Source organism: Pleurodeles waltl, chromosome 1_1 (assembly GCF_031143425.1).
Source record: "Pleurodeles waltl isolate 20211129_DDA chromosome 1_1, aPleWal1.hap1.20221129, whole genome shotgun sequence".
NCBI lineage: Eukaryota > Metazoa > Chordata > Amphibia > Caudata > Salamandridae > Pleurodeles > Pleurodeles waltl.
The window spans coordinates 201,535,260-201,555,541 of NC_090436.1; the positions used below are offsets into that span (position 1 = coordinate 201,535,260).

The 20,282-nt window shown below is 39.4% G+C and overlaps 1 protein-coding gene across 3 annotated transcripts in view; it reads right to left on the reverse strand.

The window, feature by feature from the left end:
- The window catches only part of C1QTNF3 (C1q and TNF related 3), a 686,748-nt gene that overhangs the window by 19,666 nt on the left and 646,800 nt on the right, over nt 1-20,282 (reverse strand). For all 3 annotated transcript variants that reach the window (XM_069220626.1, XM_069220618.1, XM_069220607.1), the window contains exon 5: nt 12,892-12,991. In XM_069220626.1, coding sequence (XP_069076727.1) covers nt 12,892-12,991 — 100 coding nt within the window. The remainder of the gene's footprint in view (nt 1-12,891; nt 12,992-20,282) is intronic.

Below are 20,282 nucleotides of genomic sequence, written 5' to 3' on the forward strand. Positions count from 1 at the left end.
CATTGTCTTCACCACCTCCCTGATAGCAATCAGTACCCTCCTTGGATGATGTCTCACAGGTTGTTCTTAGTGAGATATTGGGTTGTTGGTTGACTGGGGTGTAAGCCCTGGTCAAGCAACAGCCTCAATCCCTGGGAGGGTAAACCACAAAAGGTCACTAAAATAACCATTGTTTAACCTTGGGGAGCTTGGTACAGAAATCAGTTATGCTAAACCTATAGGCAATGTGTAAAATATTTATGCATCACACTAACAGTAATAAAGTGAAAGGTTGAAGGTAGGCTCCAGGCAGCAAAGCAGCCCTTCCAGGAATTGTACAGCAGTTTTGCAGAGTGTACAGCAATCCCTCCAATAAACAGAAACAAGGGTCTGAGGGTATCATTTTTTTATGCAAGTGGGCTGAGTTCTGCTTCCCCCTTCCTGCCAGCCAATGGCCCATTCAGGCAGTGCAACACCTCTATTGTGTTACTGTCTGGTAGGAATTCACAAAGTCTAACTTTCAATTACACCCAGTCATGTGACCAAAGACAGGGTGCAGGCACAAATGGACTAAGGGCAGGAAAATGCCAACTTTCTAAAAGTGTCATTTTCAAAATGTTATTTAAAAATTGAGAAGATTTTCCATTACAATTTCATAGATAGCAAACATGAACTGTGTACCTGGTCCCAATCAAATGTTATCACTTAATAATTGTAATAAGGCAGCCCAATATTGTCCTATGGGACAGGTAGGCTCACAGTAGTGAAAAACAAGTGTAAGAAGTTCTCACTACCAGGTCATATAAAACGTAAAAGTACATGTCCAACCTTTTAAATACAATGCATTCGGCCCTATGGGCTACCTAGAGCCTACCTTAGGGATGTCTTATGAGCAATAAAGTTTAAGGCTTTAAAAGGGGCTTCAGGGCCCTATGTATGATGCCTTTTAGTGGTTGCAAAAGGCAAAATGTGTTGTTTACAACAGCAAAATGGCCAGATACGATGTACCATCCCTATTGTGCGGGTAAATAAAATAGGGATTGTGACTCGCAATTTGAAGGGGTGTCCCGAGGGCGTCCCTTCCTAATTGCGAGTCACAGGTATGTATGATCATCTTGGGATCATGAACAATTGAAGTTAATGCCGATTTCATATTAGTGTAAACCCATTTTCAAACAGCAAAGGGTCCTCACGGGCCCCCGTGTGAATGCATGCGGAAATATTTTTTCAGAGCAGACAGTGGTCCCACAGAAAAAAAGAAACTGCTTTACTGAAAAGCAGTCACGGACATGGTGGTCTGTTGAGCCCAGCCGACCACCATCTCTGTGAGTGCAGCCATTCCCAAATGGGTTGCAATTTGTGACATGCCTCATGAATATTAATGAGGCAGCTCCCTTGCAACCCATTTGGGAAGCATAAACAGTGTGGATCGCAAATTGTGAGTCACAAAACAAAAGGTCGTACGTCGGGCCCTATATTGCTAAGTCGAATTGGCAGTTTAAAACTGCATTCAGGCTGCAATGGCAGGCCTGGGCTATGTTTTAAGGTGCTATTTAAGTGGGTGGCACGATTAGTGCTGCAGGCACACTGGTAGCATTTAATTTACAGGCCCTGGGTGTATGGTATACCCCTCTAAAAGGGGCGTATAAGTAAATTAAATATACCAAACAGGTCTAAGCCAATCAAACCATGTTTAGGGGATTAAAAACAAGCACTTTAGCACTGGTTAGTGGTGACACAGTGCAGAGTCTGAAGGCCAACAAAAATGAATTTCAGCAGCAAAAATGGAGGTAAGCAGACAACAAGTTTGGTGGGAGACCACCCTAAGCCTGACAGGTCTAACAGGCCAGCGGTTTTAATACAATTGCATGTACATAAGCACTTAAGGCTCCTAACTTGCCCTCAAACATATCATTGGCATTATTCACTATTTCCTCCATATCGGTGTCCTCCATCACCATTACTCAATGGTTACCCCTGGCACTAATGATGATATTAAGGTCATATTGATGAACCAAACCGAGAATAAGGAGCTCTGACTTAACCACATAAACGTTGGCCCTGATCCTTCTCTTTCAAAACACTATATCCACCCTCCTGTATCCTAACACCTTAACGTTGCTCCCTTCTAAGCCTATGGGCTTACTATCTTAAGCCTTATAAATAGACCTTTACCACGTTCTCACCCTCAGTTTTCTGGCTCTAAAGTAAATATAGAGCCTGAATTCACCTTAAGGTCCTAGCATTTAATATTAATGAAAACCTTCACCTTAGGACCACCTTCTTCTCAGCTCTTCCTTAACCTCCTCTATAGTCAACATGTTCTAGGTGTACGTTTCCTCATCATCAATAGAAAAAAATCCCACCTAAAGTATATCTTTTATATTTAATTTGTAGTATAAACTATTAAATGTTCTGTATAGAATTAATTTTAATTAACGTATTTTAAAAAAAAAAAAAAAAATTTAAGTAAACTCAATTTTTAGATGTATAAAAAGTTATTAACACACAATAAAAATAAACTAATAATATTTCATATAAATAAACTAATGGTTATGCTTTTGTTGTGTAAATACATTTCATATTTATGTGTAACACAATCACTATATGGTACTGCACAAACACAAGTCCTGAGCCACACCTCTAAACACCAATGTAAGAAATTGGGCTGTTGGTTGACTGGGGTGTGGGGTGTACGTTTCCCCATCATCAATAGAAAAAATCGCCACCTAAAGTATAACATTTATATTTAATATGTAGTATAAATTATTAACAGTTGTTTCCAGAATTAATTAATTAATTAATTTTACTGAATGCATTTTTTTGAAGAAAAGGTAACCTTACAGCAATTTTTAGAAAACATTGTTGGAATGGTGGCATTGCATGATATATTCCTTCTAAATTTTGGTTTATCAACCTGATACATTTGTTGACTGTGCAATTTCCATTGGATTTCATAGTGAATTTTCATATAAAAAGTCATGGTTTTCGGGGTCAGGAGGACATGTATCTTGAGCCTCTAGGGATGCTGCTTAATTGCTTACTGATTTGTTGCATGTTCTGAATTTAGGCTGTTTTTTTCAGATTGTGCTCATGTTGATAAGTCAATAATAAATTTGATTTACTATACATTTTGATTCTGACACTAACTATATGTTTGCCTTCTGTGCTGCTCTTTAATGTTTTAATAAACCTTCATGATTTCTAATTTACTAATCTGGAGCCTTCTTAAGTCTCAAGGCTTATTTCAAATGCTATCTTATTGTTAGGGGCACATTTCCTCATCTTTTCTTGAGAATAACACTGCAATCTTGCCAAGGTGCTTTATCTCTGTTTTACCAGATTACCAGTTTATGAAAGATAACATCAACCCACATTTAGTAGAACTACAGTAGTGCTACTGACACACTAGAAAATTCTATTCACAAACATATGTTTGAAGGCCTCCACCTCTCCAATCTTCCAATGTGGAGTTCTCCTGGTTGCAGAGAGCTCTGGATGCACTGGTCTACATTTTAGTAGTAAATGTGGGAGAAACCTGGGGGAGTGACTGGAAAATGAGGGATGTGTAAATGGTAGAAGATTGGGGGAGGAGGGGTTTAGAGATTGGTAAGGAGGGATTTCTAGAAGGACATGGAAAAACAAACACAACTCACAATAGAGTAAGCCCACTGATATTCACAAACTGCACGTCTAAAGTTACTATAGGGAACAAAGACCCAAAACAGTTGCATATATAGCCCAGATCAGTCTTGGGTAAGTCCAGCACCACATATGGCCAATCAAAGGTACTGCAACACATTCCCATAGAACCTATTAAGCAGGTACTTAACAAAACAAAACAGAAAATAATGTAAAATATATCAAATTATTTAAAAATTTTAATTACGCACACATATATTTTTTTAAACTGTTTGTGGTACTTTAAATTTCGGAACCACACTGGAGGCATGGCCCTATCATGCCGATTTTAGTATCAGAGAGCCGCAAATGGCAAATACGATATGTACGAGTGTTTTTATCGCATTTCATCAATGGAATGACCTTGTATATGATACTGCATATTGATCCCATTTTAGAACGATAGCCATTTATGTGGTTGCCCTCACATAGGCTGCACTAAGGCCATGCTCATGCTTTAGGACACGTACAGTTTCTTATGACTTCTTCGTGACCTGTGCAAAGTGACTCCGCTGCCCGAGGTCAATCCTGTCCCACCAGTTCCTTTTACTACGGCCACACAGGATTAGCATCAGGGCCTGACACATCATAAAACCTTTCATCACACACAAACCATGCCTAATCTTACACACACCTGTCCCTGTTTCCTGCTTTATGGCTTGCTTTACGAGGAGGAGGTACCCGGTTTTATTGGGGTCTGCTGATATCTGAACCCTCGTGGGTAAATAATTGGAGGCTGTCCTAGCTGAAGTGTGGGAACATCATCATGGCTCTGTTTTTGTCGTTTGTAGTGAAATATGTGAATGGTCAACTGTAATCCTGTTAAAACCCCAAAGGCTACTCACATGTTGCCTCTCTAGCTTTTCTCATTTGTTTAGGAATGTGACTGGTACAGCCCCCTTGCATGCCTAGGGCATAATAAATTATATAAAATGGCTAAGACCATTTCGGCAGACTGCCTCTTTCAGTTGCTATAGGTCAGCTTCTGGGAGACGTAGTCTCGCTCATTTGAGTTTAATAAAGATGTCTTTTCATATTTCAGCTTCTTTGCCAAGTTCTTTGTTATATTACCCTGAGAATGCAAAATCTCTAGTACTTCATATGGCGCAGCCAACACGGGGCTCATCAGAGAAGTGACTTTCTGTGGGAGTGATCTTGTCAGGAGACTGAAATCTACTGAGGAGGACAGAACAGGATTCTACCAAGAAGGTACTCTGTGCGCAGGGATTCTGGAGATTCTTTGATTATGCAGCCCAGTATATTTCTGATCTTCCTGATTTTGATCCTCCACATGATGTCACCCCTGACTGAGAACCTTTTTGGCGTAAGTAAAAAAAAAAAAAAAAAAGACTGTTAGGTCATTTAGAACTTGGCAATTAGAATTTGGACAACTATTTGTTTGGTATAGCTTTGATAGGTTTCAATAGGTTTGTATATGCGAATTGCAATTTGTGTAGGCAGGTAATGAAGAGACTTTTTCTCCATCTGCTTTAGTTGAAGTAAAAGTGGGTCGCTCCCAGTCCTTAGTTCTTTGGTCCTTTGGTTCTTAGTTTTTGGTTCTTGGTTCTTAGTATTGGTCCTTAGTTTTATTTGAAGATTGCAATTTTCAAAAACCGAGGGTCTCGTACATTTGCGAGTTTATCGATAGAGATAGCCCCTTGAAGTTTGAAGCTCGGTTAGTGAGCGAAGATGCCTAATCGTAGCAAATTTGGTACTTGGTTTGGTTTTTGGTGGCAACAGGGATTTCCGATTGGAGGATTCATGTCTGATACCTCCGATTGGAACTCCGACTTATGAGTTCTATTTTAAACACGGCGTGGGCCCCATCACGTTTAATAAAGTATGGGTCCGCTATTCTTGGAAATAAATGTCTGTGAGGCTGTTTTTGCAGTTTTTTGGAACACTATTGAGAAAAGTTTTCTTTTCTCTTGTAAATATGACTTACAACTAGGATCAGCAAATGGTTCTGTAAGTAAATTGCGACGGCGCTATTTATGAAAAATGGCTAAAGCGCGCTGTATTGTGTGTCCTGAGTGTTTTCTGTTTATATCTGAAATGAGCTCAATGTGTGTTTGTGGGTCTTCTTGATGTTTTCAGTTTGTTAAGTAAAATGTTGGTTAATTAATATTAAGTAGAAACTTAGAAAAAATCCAGAAATGAACCATGTGATGTGCTAACATAGCTATATGTTGCTCTTTAATTTATAGAATGAGCAATTGTGCACATATACAAAACTGCCGTTAAATGCTTAATAAATTAGAAAACACATTCAATAGATATAAATAGGCCCCCCCCCCAAAAAAAAACGAAATTATCTATTTTTGCAAAAAAAAAAAAAAAAATGTACAGCATTTTTCTTAGATGCATTGTATTAGATGTTCACAGGCAAACTTATCAACTGCAGTATATTTGATAGGAATGTTCAATTCAGCCAGCACTTTCCCAGTTAAACACGGGTGGAATTTTGCATAACCTTCCTTTTAAATGAAAGTGGCGCAAAAATGTGACGCATTTCAAGTTAGGCTTATGCGCTTAGGCTTGTGAGTTAATGTATCCCAAATAATAGGCAAGGGATGCAGCTTGCTTTTATATGTGGAATTATCACAAAAAAAAGAATAATTGGTTGTTTTTTTAAAAAAAAGAAAATGATTAATTATGGAAAAATTTATTTAAAAAATAAGTGCCTTTCAAAATCGTTTTTTAATATTTATAAAGCTTAATACCTATACTATGACCTCCTAGCATTAAAATTTAATTTAAGTTATGTTGCACCGCTAAAATGACATTTGTATGTGCAATTTTCCCTTGGCGCAGGAGCAAACAAGCTCATTTCTATAAAGTATAAGTTAATATTTTCAATGGCTGACTCATGGATTGTGTAATAGACATTCTGGTAATGCATATTATGCAAGAAAATTGTAGGATATTGATTTTTTAATGCCTAAAATATCAAAGTCGATTTTGGGCAAAAGCACTGTTTAAACTGAATTTTCTTTCATTCAGAGTACTTTTTAAAGTGTCTCAGGCTTCAGTAAATGCATACATTTAGGTTTGATATATATTTGCAGGTTGTGCCTTCTTATGATTCAATGAGTCAATGTGCCAGTACAAAGGCTTGTTTTAATATCAAGGTTGATGGTTCTAACTTCAGCTGGGCCTACTGAGACGTTCATTCATTCGAGGTTGATGAAATATGTACCATTGCATGGGATTGCAACAAGCATTTATTCTAACAACTGGTATGTGTGTTATTAAGGTTTGTGAATTATTCACAGTAAATGTAGTTTAATAATCTGGAAATAGAGATAATTTTTTTAAGCGCCTAAAAAGGAAAAATTATTTTTTAAAATAGAGTGAATTATTGCAGGTTAGAAAGAAAATAGGAAGGCTTACTGTCTTTGACAGATTCAGAGTGGCAGAAGCTAGGAGAGCTACAGAGGCTGGCTCAAGTCACGCTGCTGAGATGCTATCTTTAGTTTTCCCATAAACAATGGAGGAGGCTGTCATGTTGACACTTGTGACCTTTTAAATTAGGGCTTTGTCTCTGTGAAATGCAGAATGACCCTAGGCCTCTAAAAGTGGGATTTCTGGTTTCTCCAGAAAAACATCAATACAATTAAAGAACTTAATTCCAAAGGGAAAATATAAAAAAAAGGGGTTTCTTGGAAGGTCCCAACATCATGTTAAATGCTCTGCAGAACTGATACATTTGTGTCTCCGCTCTAAAAAAATAAAATGATGCCTGCTAGTTGCTTTTATTTGACAGAAAACAAGTGTTGCATTAAGTCTTAGACAGAAAATAAGATGCAGCCCTTTTCTAAAATGTCGAAGGCTACATGCCTTAATGAGAACGATTTGCCAATTAAGACTTATTTTTCACAGTGGAAATTGTAGGTGCCAAATTAATATGGAGTGTCAGTGTAACAATTTTTACTTTTAGAAAGGTAAAACTAAGGTGGCTTGATGTTGCGAAGTAACTGACAAGAGGGTAACAGTTAAGTAATGGAAATTTATTTTCGTGTATTTGGTCCTATCATGAATTGTTCTTGCTGGTCCTGTATGTTAGAAGAGAAACAGTAAAGTTATATTTGACAGCAGATTTCCATTGCCTGGTGATCTACTGTCAAAAGGAGGGTAAGGATTTTAAACCTGACAAATTAAACAGGCCCAAATATTGGGTTTTGGGCTGCAGGTTTACAGTGCATAAAGTACATGACATGGTGTTGTGTGTCACCGCTTATTCACACATGCTATTGTTTTGTCTATGCTTTTTGTGCTTGATACACAGCAAGTATATCTGATGGCTTGACGTTTTGTGCGTTTTTATTATTTTTTATTTGTTTTTTGCATGTTTGTTGCTGCTTTTGATACTATTACAAGCTCCCCTGTGTTGTGAGGGGATGGTCATGATGATGCCCATTACAAAGCAACAGTTGGTTGAACTTGTTCTGGTTACTAAATTCCACAGATAATGATATTTCATGCTGTGAACATAAGAGACAACACTTCACCAGTGCATGTCTATTTGGCTATAATGGTATTGAAGGAAAATAAAAAGAGATATACAGGATCAATGTGTGTCACCTGCAGTTAGTCACGTTACTGCCCCTTCCCTTAAAGGAACAGGCAGCCCTACATTTATGTAGCCTTGATTGGACCAAAGGATGAAATTATAGATCTGTGACTCAAGGTGGCCTAATTTCTATATTACATTAGTTAATGATGTTCTGTTTCCTAAGTAGCATATGGCTTTTGTTCCTTAAAAGAAAACCAGGTTTTCATTTTTTCCTGAAGAAGGAACTGAAACATTAGCTAGGAGTACCGTATATGGTGTAGTCACCAACGGTAGAGTTAACATTTGTGTAACTTTGGCCTTTGTGTATCACCCGTACTCTTGGTGTTGTGTCACATGCCTGACTATCACCCAAATAATTTTTTGTTCTTCCTATAGATTTTTTCTTTTGTTACTTCCCCTGACCAATGTCGCATCATGCTTAGTTATTGAGATTTTAGCTATGTCCTAGTCCCATTTCTCTTTTTTGAATTCCTTTCACCAGTCAGCCCTTTTATTATTATTGATGTATTGTTCAGGTTCACATTTCCAGACTGCAGTGATGTACCAGGGACCCCCATGTTATGTATAATTCCCTTTGGTATAACCAGACTGGTTTTCAAGAATTTGCCTTAGGCCTGCTTCAATGTTTTCCAGCCTGACTGTCAGGGTAGCAATAGACTGGTTAACTGACTCAATATTATAGTAAGACAAGTTTTCCATCTCAATAGGAGATATCTTATGTTTACCTTTTTGAACATGATAAATTTTCAATGTCTATTTTAATTTGGTTTTCGGTTCCCTTCTGTTCCTGCTACTTTAATTTTTGGTGGGATCAGATGTGTCCTAATCATGCAAATATCAGGACCCTCTAGTTCTTGTCTTTTTGTTTGCACATTTGACTATTAGCCTGTGTATTGCATAGTACACCTGATGCACAGTTTTTAAAGGAAGGTTTCTACATGTCCCTGATAATCGGTATCATGTGATTTCTCTATTGAGATGTTCTAAGATAAGGAGGAACACCTAGGCTTAATCATTGAGGAAAATATGTGTTTACCCCATTAGACAATGCCACTGTGTGAGGAAATCCATTCAGATAGAATTCTCATGTAGCTATAGATGGCAGAGAATAATGGAAAGAACCCAATTAAAGATGCTAGAGACCCTGTTTTGCCCTTCTGCCTTTGTCTTTGTATTTTATGCCCATGGTGTATGGCTACTCCTTTGAAGATTGCAGACCACCTGCTTGCAGTCCCCTTGTTAAAAACCATGAACTGTTTTTGTACTAAATTGAAGGAAACTAACAACTGTGGCACATTTCCTACGTCACTAGATTCTGCGGGTATCAAGTCATAATAACCTGCAGGACATTGATTTAAGCCTAATTCCCATCAGTGACAGCTACAGATGAAAGACGGACGTCTTGGCCCTACAGTCTCAGCACCCAGAAAGTAGCAAAGCTGGACAGCGATCGCCAGCGCATGGTATCGTACTTGCTCCATCAGACGGCGTTGGACATCACAAAACCAAAGTTTCAGTGTAAAAGAGCTAAAGAGAAGGATTTCTGTTGTTGATGGCAGAGCTGTTTTGAGGTTTCATTTCTCTACCTGTCATGTGCTGGTAACCTCTGACAGTGTGCAATCCCTTGAGCCCCTTGGCCTGAGTTTTGGCCACACACACCCTTTTCTTTGCTCCAACAGAAGAAGGGCAGTGCACCGGAGATTTCAAGTTTGGAAAAAGGCACTATATTGTGGTGCCCATGAAAGAGCAGCTTCAGCATCCTCTGACACTAAATAATGAGTGTTGGAGTCTGAAAGTGCTGCTGAGCTATTTCCCAATTAATGGTGCTTGGGTCTGCACGAGATGATTTGTGCCCTTGATCAATGAAGAGCACATTGTTTGTAGTGTCTGCCACAGAGGAGAGACACTGGTGTATTGCTTTAAGACATTGGGACTTTCGAGTGAGCTGTGGGTGTTTGCCAGGAGGGCACTCCAACTAAACAGTACTTTTCTCACGAAGAGGCCTGAATTGAGAGGCCCATGCGAAAGAAAACAACAAAAGAAAATTTGATGGACAATAGAAGCCTGCCAGAGAGGCTTTTTGAACGGACTCTGGGCATAGTTGGTTTCACAAGAGGTTTCCGTGTGATTGTATAGACTAGGTGTTAGGAGACTGATTGTTTTGCTGGCATTGTTTTAAAGTACTATTCTGTTTAGTAAAAGCAGAATAAAGTCCATTTTCTGTCGAAAGAGTACCCCCTTTTCACCTTAGAGCATTGATGAGAGTCACCACTGTTCCACCTGAACATACAAAAATTACTGAAATGCAGAGGAGCCCTAAAAATGTTACTAGATAATTTTAGGATTTGCTTTTTGGTTAGGGTTGTGAAAAATTATTATTTCATTTGTAATAGTGGTCACTACTTTCTCCCGTTGTCTATATGTTCTTAATAACGTGTTTTCTAGTGTTTTTTAAACATGACGTTGTCATTTATGGGTGGGATTGTTTTTCTCTACTCAATTGACTTCTGCACGGACTTCCCAACCTATGTCTTTTCCTACTATTGTTTCTTTGCACTCTTTTCACCCTTTTCCTGAACATGAGCAGGTTAGAAGATCAGAATTCGTAAGCAATTCTTTTGTACAGCTTCTGCATCAACACTAGTTAGTAGTGAACATCACTAATTGTTGGGTGTGTGATCTTATGCCACCTACTGCAGATAGAGGTATTCCTTATTTTGTCCTGCCATATGTGGCCTTTTGTGCTACTTCATGTTCAAGGAGACCTGTCCAGAGAGAGTTACCAAGTACTAGAATTTTGCTCCAGCAACATCTCCATGGCCTTATGAATATAGACCCGGACTCAGATTAGTATGAGTATAGTTGTTGCCTATGTAAGGGCAAAAGGAGGGTCTGTGGTACTTTAAATTTCGGAACCACACTGGAGGCATGGCCCTATCATGCCGATTTTAGTATCAGAGAGCCGCAAATGGCAAATACGATATGTACGAGTGTTTTTATCGCGTTTCATCAATGGAATGACCTTGTATATGATACTGCATATTGATCCCATTTTAGAACGATAGCCATTTATGTGGTTGCCCTCACATAGGCTGCACTAAGGCCATGCTCATGCTTTAGGACACGTACAGTTTCTTATGACTTCTTCGTGACCTGTGCAAAGTGACTCCGCTGCCCGAGGTCAATCCTGTCCCACCAGTTCCTTTTACTACGGCCACACGGGATTAGCATCAGGGCCTGACACATCATAAAACCTTTCATCACACACAAACCATGCCTAATCTTACACACACCTGTCCCTGTTTCCTGCTTTATGGCTTGCTTTACAAGGAGGAGGTGCCCGGTTTTATTGGGGTCTGCTGATATCTGAACCCTCGTGGGTAAATAATTGGAGGCTGTCCTAGCTGAAGTGTGGGAACATCATCATGGCTCTGTTTTTGTCGTTTGTAGTGAAATATGTGAATGGTCAACTGTAATCCTGTTAAAACCCCAAAGGCTACTCACATGTTGCCTCTCTAGCTTTTCTCATTTGTTTAGGAATGTGACTGGTACAGCCCCCTTGCATGCCTAGGGCATAATAAATGATATAAAAGGTCTGAGCTAAGACCATTTCGGCAGACTGCCTCTTTCAGTTGCTATAGGTCAGCTTCTGGGAGACGTAGTCTCACTCATTTGAGTTTAATAAAGATGTCTTTTCATATTTCAGCTTCTTTGCCAAGTTCTTTGTTATATTACCCTGAGAATGCAAAATCTCTAGTACTTCATGTTGAAGGATATATTAGATTCGATATAATTTTAATTTTATTAAATTTAAATGTTCACGTTTTTAAATAATTAAATACAACGTTTAAACTGTTAATACAAAACTAAAATTAAGATTAATTAAACAAATAACTTTTAACAAAATTAAAGTGAGGGTAGGATTTCTAAAATATTTTAAATAAATATAAATTAAATTATCTTATTCTATTTAATTATTTATTCAATGTCAGAAATTGGATTACTGGTTGATAGGGGTGAAACCCTTTGAAAGCAGCACCACAATTCTCCTCAGGTTGAAGCCACAAGCAAACCATAAATCAACCTGTGCTTGATCCTCTGGGAACTTGGCACAAAGCAGTCAGGCTTTACTCAGGAGCCATGTGTAAAGTATTTGTGCAACACTTCAAACATTAACACAGTGAAAATAAACCACAAAAGGAGCCCACAGAAGAGTTAGAAAAATAGTTTTCAGTAAATAAAATAAGACCAGAACGACAAACATCCAGTTAGTAGAACCAGAGATATTCAATTTTAAAGGTTTAAGTAAAAATAGCAGCAAATGAGGTAACTCCTCTTTAAGATCTCGCTGGCGCACAGTGCAAGTTGGGTCTTATTATAGAAAGAGACATGCAGGACTCTGTGACCCCTTCTATAATATGGAAGTGCACCAGAAAGTGCAAAAAGAGGGAGCATATCCCCTTTAGGGCCCCAGGGCTCTTTTGAAAATACGCCGCTAGGCATACAGTTGGTAATCCCAAGTACGTACAAGATCATAATGAGGTGCAAGATTCTGAAGACTCTTGTTTTTGGACCAGAGGCCTACAACAGTATCACAGCACAGTTAACAACAAATGAAGGCATATTTTAATTTCATGATTACAATTTCTACTTACCTATGCATGCTTATAATTGTATTCCCATTGTGCATGAGGTAAACATATACTTCATCAACTTCCTCGTGTTTCATCATACTAAAGGTGAAAAAATATACTCCTGGAAAGCAAAGATGGACACAAGTCACTTATTACACTGGACGCTGCTATATGAATATTTACAACCTTGCAGTCTTCTATAAAACATGAGCATATGGGATGATGTGGCTTGTTCACCCATTGGTAGACTGCATCATAAATATATTGGGCCTGACTAACAAAAAAATTGCAAATGTCAATGTGAATGCTTACGCTTGAGAAATGTGGCAATTTTTAACATTTCCTCGTTTACAAACGTCCCAGGCCCACAACAGTGAAATTGTCATTTTTCATTTATTTCCATCCACGTGTGTCCCTATTGTTTCTGTTATATCTTAAACTTTCTAAAATGAAGGCTATTGTCTTCAGTAAGAAACTCACTATGTCATAGTGGTATGTAAAGAGGGAAAATTTGCCTGTTAAAAGAATACAATTTCTTTGGTCTGAAAATAGAAACGTCAGGTACACGCCATGGCTGAGACAACCTTTACACTTCTAGGGCAGCTTTGGTGACTGTACTGAAAACTGGAAAGCAATCACTCTTTCAGTACACAGCTGTGAGACTCTCAGATAAGCTTGTAAGGTCTAAGCTACTGTTGCTGGCCAGAAATAAAATAGCTTCAATAAAACTTCATGCAATTGATTTTTGGGCGTGCCAACAGTGACATAATGACAATAACGCTGGAGTTAAGAGTAGAATTATCTGCTTCCAAAATCAAAGCTGTCCTAGTACTGAACTATAGTAAATAAACATTTCCTGTGCAGTATAATCATCATATTTTCATAGAACTGGAGGGCAAACAAGCATGGAACCATGACTCCTGATAAAAGCACTTAAGTAGGTATTAATGTAGTGGGTTTGATGAAAAGCTTTGGAACTGTGTTCATATTGAGCACTGCTAAAGTGTTCAAGTGGCAGCTAAAAATGTAACTACATATTTAGTTTTGCTGCCTGGCATTACATGACAACTAAAATGACCTTTTTTATCTGGTGTACTGTACTCAAGAAACCTTTTAAGCTTGTGATGTATAGTACACATGTTGGGTCCCAAGGTGATTCTGTTGGCCACTGAAGACTGAGAACTAATATGCTCTCCTTAGAAGCTATAGCCCTTGAGTAGGAGGTCATTAATTAAAGCAAACTCGAGCCCAACCTTAAATTCACTGTCAATATTTAAATACTCTGTTGGAAAATGGATTATTGGTAAGGGCAGGTAAGTACCTACACTCAGCAATAGGCCACTAACCTCCACTTAGGTCCAGTTAGGTCTCAATAAATTAAACCCAGCTCAACACTTGGTAGCTTGGCAACGAGTGACAAGGCTTAACTTAGGAGACTAGTGTGTAAAGCATTTGAAAACCACAAAACAGTAAATGAGTAAAACTCAAAACACAATAAAAATCCAACACCAATTTAAAAGAATAGATTATATTTTACCTTTAAAATGACACAAAAATTAATTAAATCGGAAAAAGGGAACCGGAGATATGAATTTTTAAAGAATTAATGTTTTCTAGCGCATAGAAGCAACTAGTATTCAGAGGGTGTAAAAAAAGGTCACACTGGAAAGGAACAAAGTCCAGAGTTCAGGCCACCCAGGAGGTAACACTGTCACACTTACTTTCAGAAGTGTTTCTTTATTCAGGAAAGCGGTCCACAGCACCAGCCAGGGGTTCAGAGGCTCTTGTTTGCCTCTTGGGGTCTGGGACTCCGACTCCAACAATGCACCTCTTCAACTAATGGGGTTGCTCCAAATGTCTCCAAACTTCTGGATCTTCTTCCAGAGGTCCTTGTTGGGTCTTTGAAGTGTCCACAACTTGATCCATGGTTCCAGAAGCTCTGTGTTGCTCTTTGGGAGTTGGGACTACAATTCCCAAATGCACCTGGTCAGAATCCTCAAATGGATACTGGACGCTGGTCAGCTGGGCTCTGCTTGCAGGGCTTGATGCGGGGGACTCTGGGCAGCTCCTTTGTACCTGTAGCAAACAGGAAGTCCCTTCTTGAAGCAGTAGAAGACAGGCAACGTCCTTTTAGTGGTGAAGCCTAAGTGTGCAGCTGGTGCAGTCCTTCAGAGTGCAGTGTCCAGGTGCAGGTCGGGGGTGCAGCAGGGCAGGCTTTCTTCTTCTGACATTCTTCCTTGTTGGGATCTGGTAGGTAACTGAGGTGTGGGTGTAGCTCTGCCATATTTATCCTTGCTCCTGGGTGAAAAACAGGGGGTCCTGGTTTTCCAATCAGGTGCAGGGTGCTTCCCCCTGTGATGACCACTTCCTGGGAACTCTGGCAAAAATCAATCCCAGGGAGCAAAATTCATCCATCATGGTTGAAACTGATTTTTGGAGGTTACATCTAGCTGAGCCCTCACACTGGTGTGGCTAAAAATCTTAAACACACCCTCTCCTAATCTAGTTGGGGGGCACCTAATTGTCTGGGTTTGCAGGATGTGAGGGGGGTGCTGGGCTGCTACAAATGTCCTTCCCTGCCTTTGAAGACCTGTTTGGCAGCCCTCCACCCTTCCTGCTTCTCCATCTGCTAGGGGAGGTTCTCCTCCACCGGGCACATCTCTTTGTGTTCAGCCCAGGCTACTTCACACCTCTTCAAGCAGCCTGGCCAGGCTGCCAGGGGCTGGCCAATCAGAGCAGAGCACTACTGGGCTGAAGTTGGCAACTTTTTAGGTAGAGTTTAAAACTCTTTACCTGAACAAGTTATTTTAAATCCAACAATTGTAAGTTGTGGGATTTATTATAACAATTAATTTGATATCAAACTTGAGGTATCTGTCACTTAAGGGGACTTTATAAATTAAAATAAAGTCTCCCCATTCCTGCCTATGGAGGCCATTCACTACAATGAGGGAAAAACAAATTTGGCTGTTTTACCTCACCAGGGTTTATAAAACTATTTTATAAGGTCCCTGCTTATAGTTACATGGCACCCAACCCTATGGGCACATACGGCACACCTTAGGGGTGACTTATATGTAAAAATAAGGTAGTTTAAGACTTTGGAAGTACTTTTAATTCCAAAGTTGAATTTGCATATAACTTTAATTTAAAAGCAGCCAGCAAGACTGCCTTTGAACTGACCCTGGGCACCTCAGTAGTGCACCTATGGGTGTGCTATCTATGCTGGGGTCCCTAAACCTACATGCCCTACCATATACTAGGGACTTATAGGTAGGTAGACATAGCCAATTATAATTTGCCTAATTTGAATACTTATTTTACACAGAGCAGAGGCCCTGGGACTGGTTAGCAGTACCTAGGGCATCATCAGAGTCAGGAAAACACCAGCAAAAAGTGAAAAATGGGGGCAAAAAGTTAGGGGGCCTCTGCAATCAGCTCTGTTTTCTCATACTCCTATTAAGAAACAGACGAAAATTACCTTATTGAAATATCAAATTATGAAACAGATACAATGCCTTTATCATTATGATACAACATAATTACCAGTACAGAAGGCATAGTATGTTTCTGGACTAGAGGCTTTAAGTTGAATTTGGAGATCCCGGCAAAGATGAACTTGTAAGTCATGAAACTCATGTTTATAATGCACTTACAATTTTACTTCTCATCAATATCAAAATAGCTTTATTTCGGCCACTAGCGCCATAAAAACACAAGTAGACAAATATAAAAGCAAAATAAGTAATTAAAACTGTACATCTAGCATAATATAGCACATTTCGGAAAGCTAAGTTTAACAATATAAGTAAAATAACCAACATGACATCACATAAGATTAACAAACTATTCTATAAAGTTTCCACATTGCACCCAAAAGTGTGGCCACTGGGACAGCAAGTGTAGGGCTGGGATCAGATCTCAAAATATGTAAGGCCACACAATGCTTACACATGCTCAAGTGACTACAGGTAGGGGCCAGCCAGAAACTGCCTGGGCAAGCATAAGTCGGACAGGCAAAAAAGACATGAGCAACACTCTTCACTAAGATTGTGCAGGCTGGACAAACATCCGTGGACCCAGTAGACCACCTTGCAGTAAAAGATCTCAATGGTAGGGTTCCCACTTGAAACTTAAAGTATAACTTCCAGTCTAGAGGGGCAGTAACTAGATCCCAGAACGGAACATATATTCTGACAGGCTCAAAGTCAAGGAAAACATAAGGCAGCCTGGAGGAGACAGCCTTCCTGGAATCATTTGCCACTACAGTTTCCCAACTGCAGTGCATTCTTGGGTGGAAAAGAAGCAGCGGTGTGGTCCCAGAGTTCTATCAGGCTGAGTAAATTAAGTGATATTTTGGTGTTCGAGAACCATAAAACTTTGTGGAATTGGTCTGCCTCCATAATGTCCTGTAGTGCTACTCCATGATGGGCTAGTTCTGGTGTGGTCCACAACCTCTTCCAAAGCAATCGAGGGTGCAGCCTAGCTTTACTCACAAAGCTTTTCAAGCCCATGTCATAGCGAAGCATGTGCAAAGGAGTACTGGGGAAGGAGAAGCAAGATTATGGATAAATTTGTTCTCAACACTGACAAGGCAGAACTCCTCAAAGCGATGGAGAACCTTCTGTAGCCCATTCAGGATCTTGGAGATCAACAAGGTGCCAACCACAAATAGAAAAATTAGAATGTTGGATCCAGCCAATGAGGTGCCGTCAGCTTCAACTGATGAGAAGAAAGAAACAGTGTCATTAATAAACAATGAAAAAAGTGTAGGAACCAAAAAACACCGCCCGGTTGCATGCTGCGCAGCACTGGGATTTCCTCAGTCAATTCACCTTGCTTCCCCGACCTAATTAGGTCAAAGTTTTCCTCGTGGAGACTTCTGACCAGAGACAAGAAGTTTGATGGGATTTTCAAGTTATGCAAAACCTGCCAGAGAGTGGAACGTTGCACCAGATCAAAGGCAGATCTGAGATCCACAAATGCAACATACAAAGATCCCTTGCCAATGGTAACAATATGCCAATATAACCGGAGGAAGTGGAACATCTGGTCAATGGTGGAAACCTTTGTCCAAAAGCCTGCTTGGCAAGGGTTGAGGATATGCTCATTCAGCCATCCAGTCATGTATCTTAGTCAGAGACTATTTATGTACAGTTGATTAGGCTAATTGTTCTGTAATTGCGAAGAAGAGACTTATCACCTTTTTATGTTTAAGGAAGGTGACTGTGCCTTTCCACAACTTAGGAATTCCTGCCCCTGCAGCAATGGAGTTAGCAAGTAATAGGATATATTGGTCCACAGATTTATATAGGATTAAAAAAACATCAGCTGGGACACCGTCCTGCCCTGCTGCCCTTTCATGTAAAACAGCTGAAAGAGATTCAATCACATCTGAGTTGTCAAATAATGTCATTGAAGAGGCTAGGCAAGGTAGCAGCGGCATAAGACCAGAGGAATTTTTTAGGTCTACTTCCGAATAGAGGTCAGAGAAATAGTAAACCCAGACAGGAGTGATGTTATTTGCAGGTTCATTTGGGACCATGGCACAATTACGTGCTAGAAGCTGCCAAAACAAGATAGAATCTTTGTCCACACAGGTGTGTGTGCTGCTATATATAATTTTACCTCTATTTGACCAATATATCTGGCCAACTGACTGCTCATATGTTGTTGTTACCGGTAAAAGTAGTTTAGAGTTTATATTTTGTGTATGTTTTCCTGTATTTTTAATGTATAAATCTAATAAGAAACACTTTGGGCCTGATTCACAATCTGCATTTTTGAGTAAGTTTACACTTTTGAGCAAGTTTACTGTTTCTCGGTATTCACAAACTGCACTTTTGTGGTAACTAAACACTTTTGTAGTATTTTATACTTTTGTAGCAAGTACAGCAGTACACATGGCCAATCACTAGTACTGCAACATCCTCTGGAAGAAAATAATGGTGGTAGGGATTTAACATCAAAACCCATAGGAAATAATGTTACATTGAAATACATTATACTATTTAAAATAGTTAATAATATAAATAAATATATATTAATGTTGGCACATTCTTAAAAAGTGCATATATTTATTATTTAATTTTAAAATATTTATTAACCTATTTCGAATTTAAAACTGCTACAAAAGTGTAAGTTACTACAAAAGTGCAGTTTCTGAATAAAAAACTTACTCAAAAGTGTTACCTCGCTCAAAAAGTGTTAACTTATTCAAAAGTGTAAGTTACTTTTGTGAATCAGCCCCCCTTTCTCAATCTGAAGCTTGTTTTAAGTTTGTTTCACAAAACTATTTTGCACTCCTAGAAACTGCTCTGTGAACCACCTTTTAGAATGTATACCATCTGCAAGACTAACGTTAGGAACAATTTGCATTTTCACAATTATTTTAACGTCTTTCTTTTCATCACAAATAAAGTGGTTTTCAGATGAAAAAGCCCCTTCCAGTTTACTCTTTAAAGAGTTGGGTTGCCATGGGAATTTTCAGCACTCACCACATCACATACTACAACACGAATATCTATTGTTATGGGTGCTGCTGCTGCATTTTTAGTTTGGTCAACTCTGAGCTTGCCCAACTTGCCTCAGCCTTGATCCTTGGTGATTGTCCACGAGTCGCTGATACTGTGATTAACTCAGTTGTTAAATACAGTGAACAAGCCATATGCCAATGACATCTTACTTTAGTTCAGCTTGTGGACTTCATTATACTTTGCCAAAATCGGTAGCTGCTAGATGAGCATAACCAGTGCACATTGGGCTGTTTCATCTGGAGATTTAATCTGTTCCAGGCAGGTGAAGTCTCCATGTAAAATACTGCAGAAAACATGTAGGAAGCAGCACAGTATGCCTAACTTCATCATGTTATTCCCCAAATCTTATAATACCCATTTTCTCCCCCTCTGTTGTGATTGGTTTTGTGTACTCACAAGACATACAGGTTAGTTTGGTCTCATGTATACATGGGACATACAGGTCAGTGGTGCGCTCTCTTGAGGCTGCGCATGCCAATGCTGTATATTATTGTTATTTAAGTGGTGTTCCATGTTCTTGGGGCGGATGCCGTGTGCGATGCTCTCGGCAATGTTATTCAGTTGCAGGAGAGGCTTGCAGGTGGTGGACGCTCCTAGTCGTGGGTGTATTTGCTCCAGAAATAAATCATCATTTTAACTACGTGCTGGACCCTGCATCATCATTACATATTTTCGATGAGTGTATCATCTTACACCCATCAACAATTTTCTAGTTTTCCTGCCATTCACCGGTGAAGATGGTGACTGGAAGGGCTGCTTCGTTGGAGCATCACGTTGCTGCATTTACAGAGCCTTCCTTGTGGTTGTAGGTCAGTCTTGAGGGCATCTTCCAATCAAAAAAGCAAGTATTGGAGCCCTGCTGAGGTTTCTGACTCC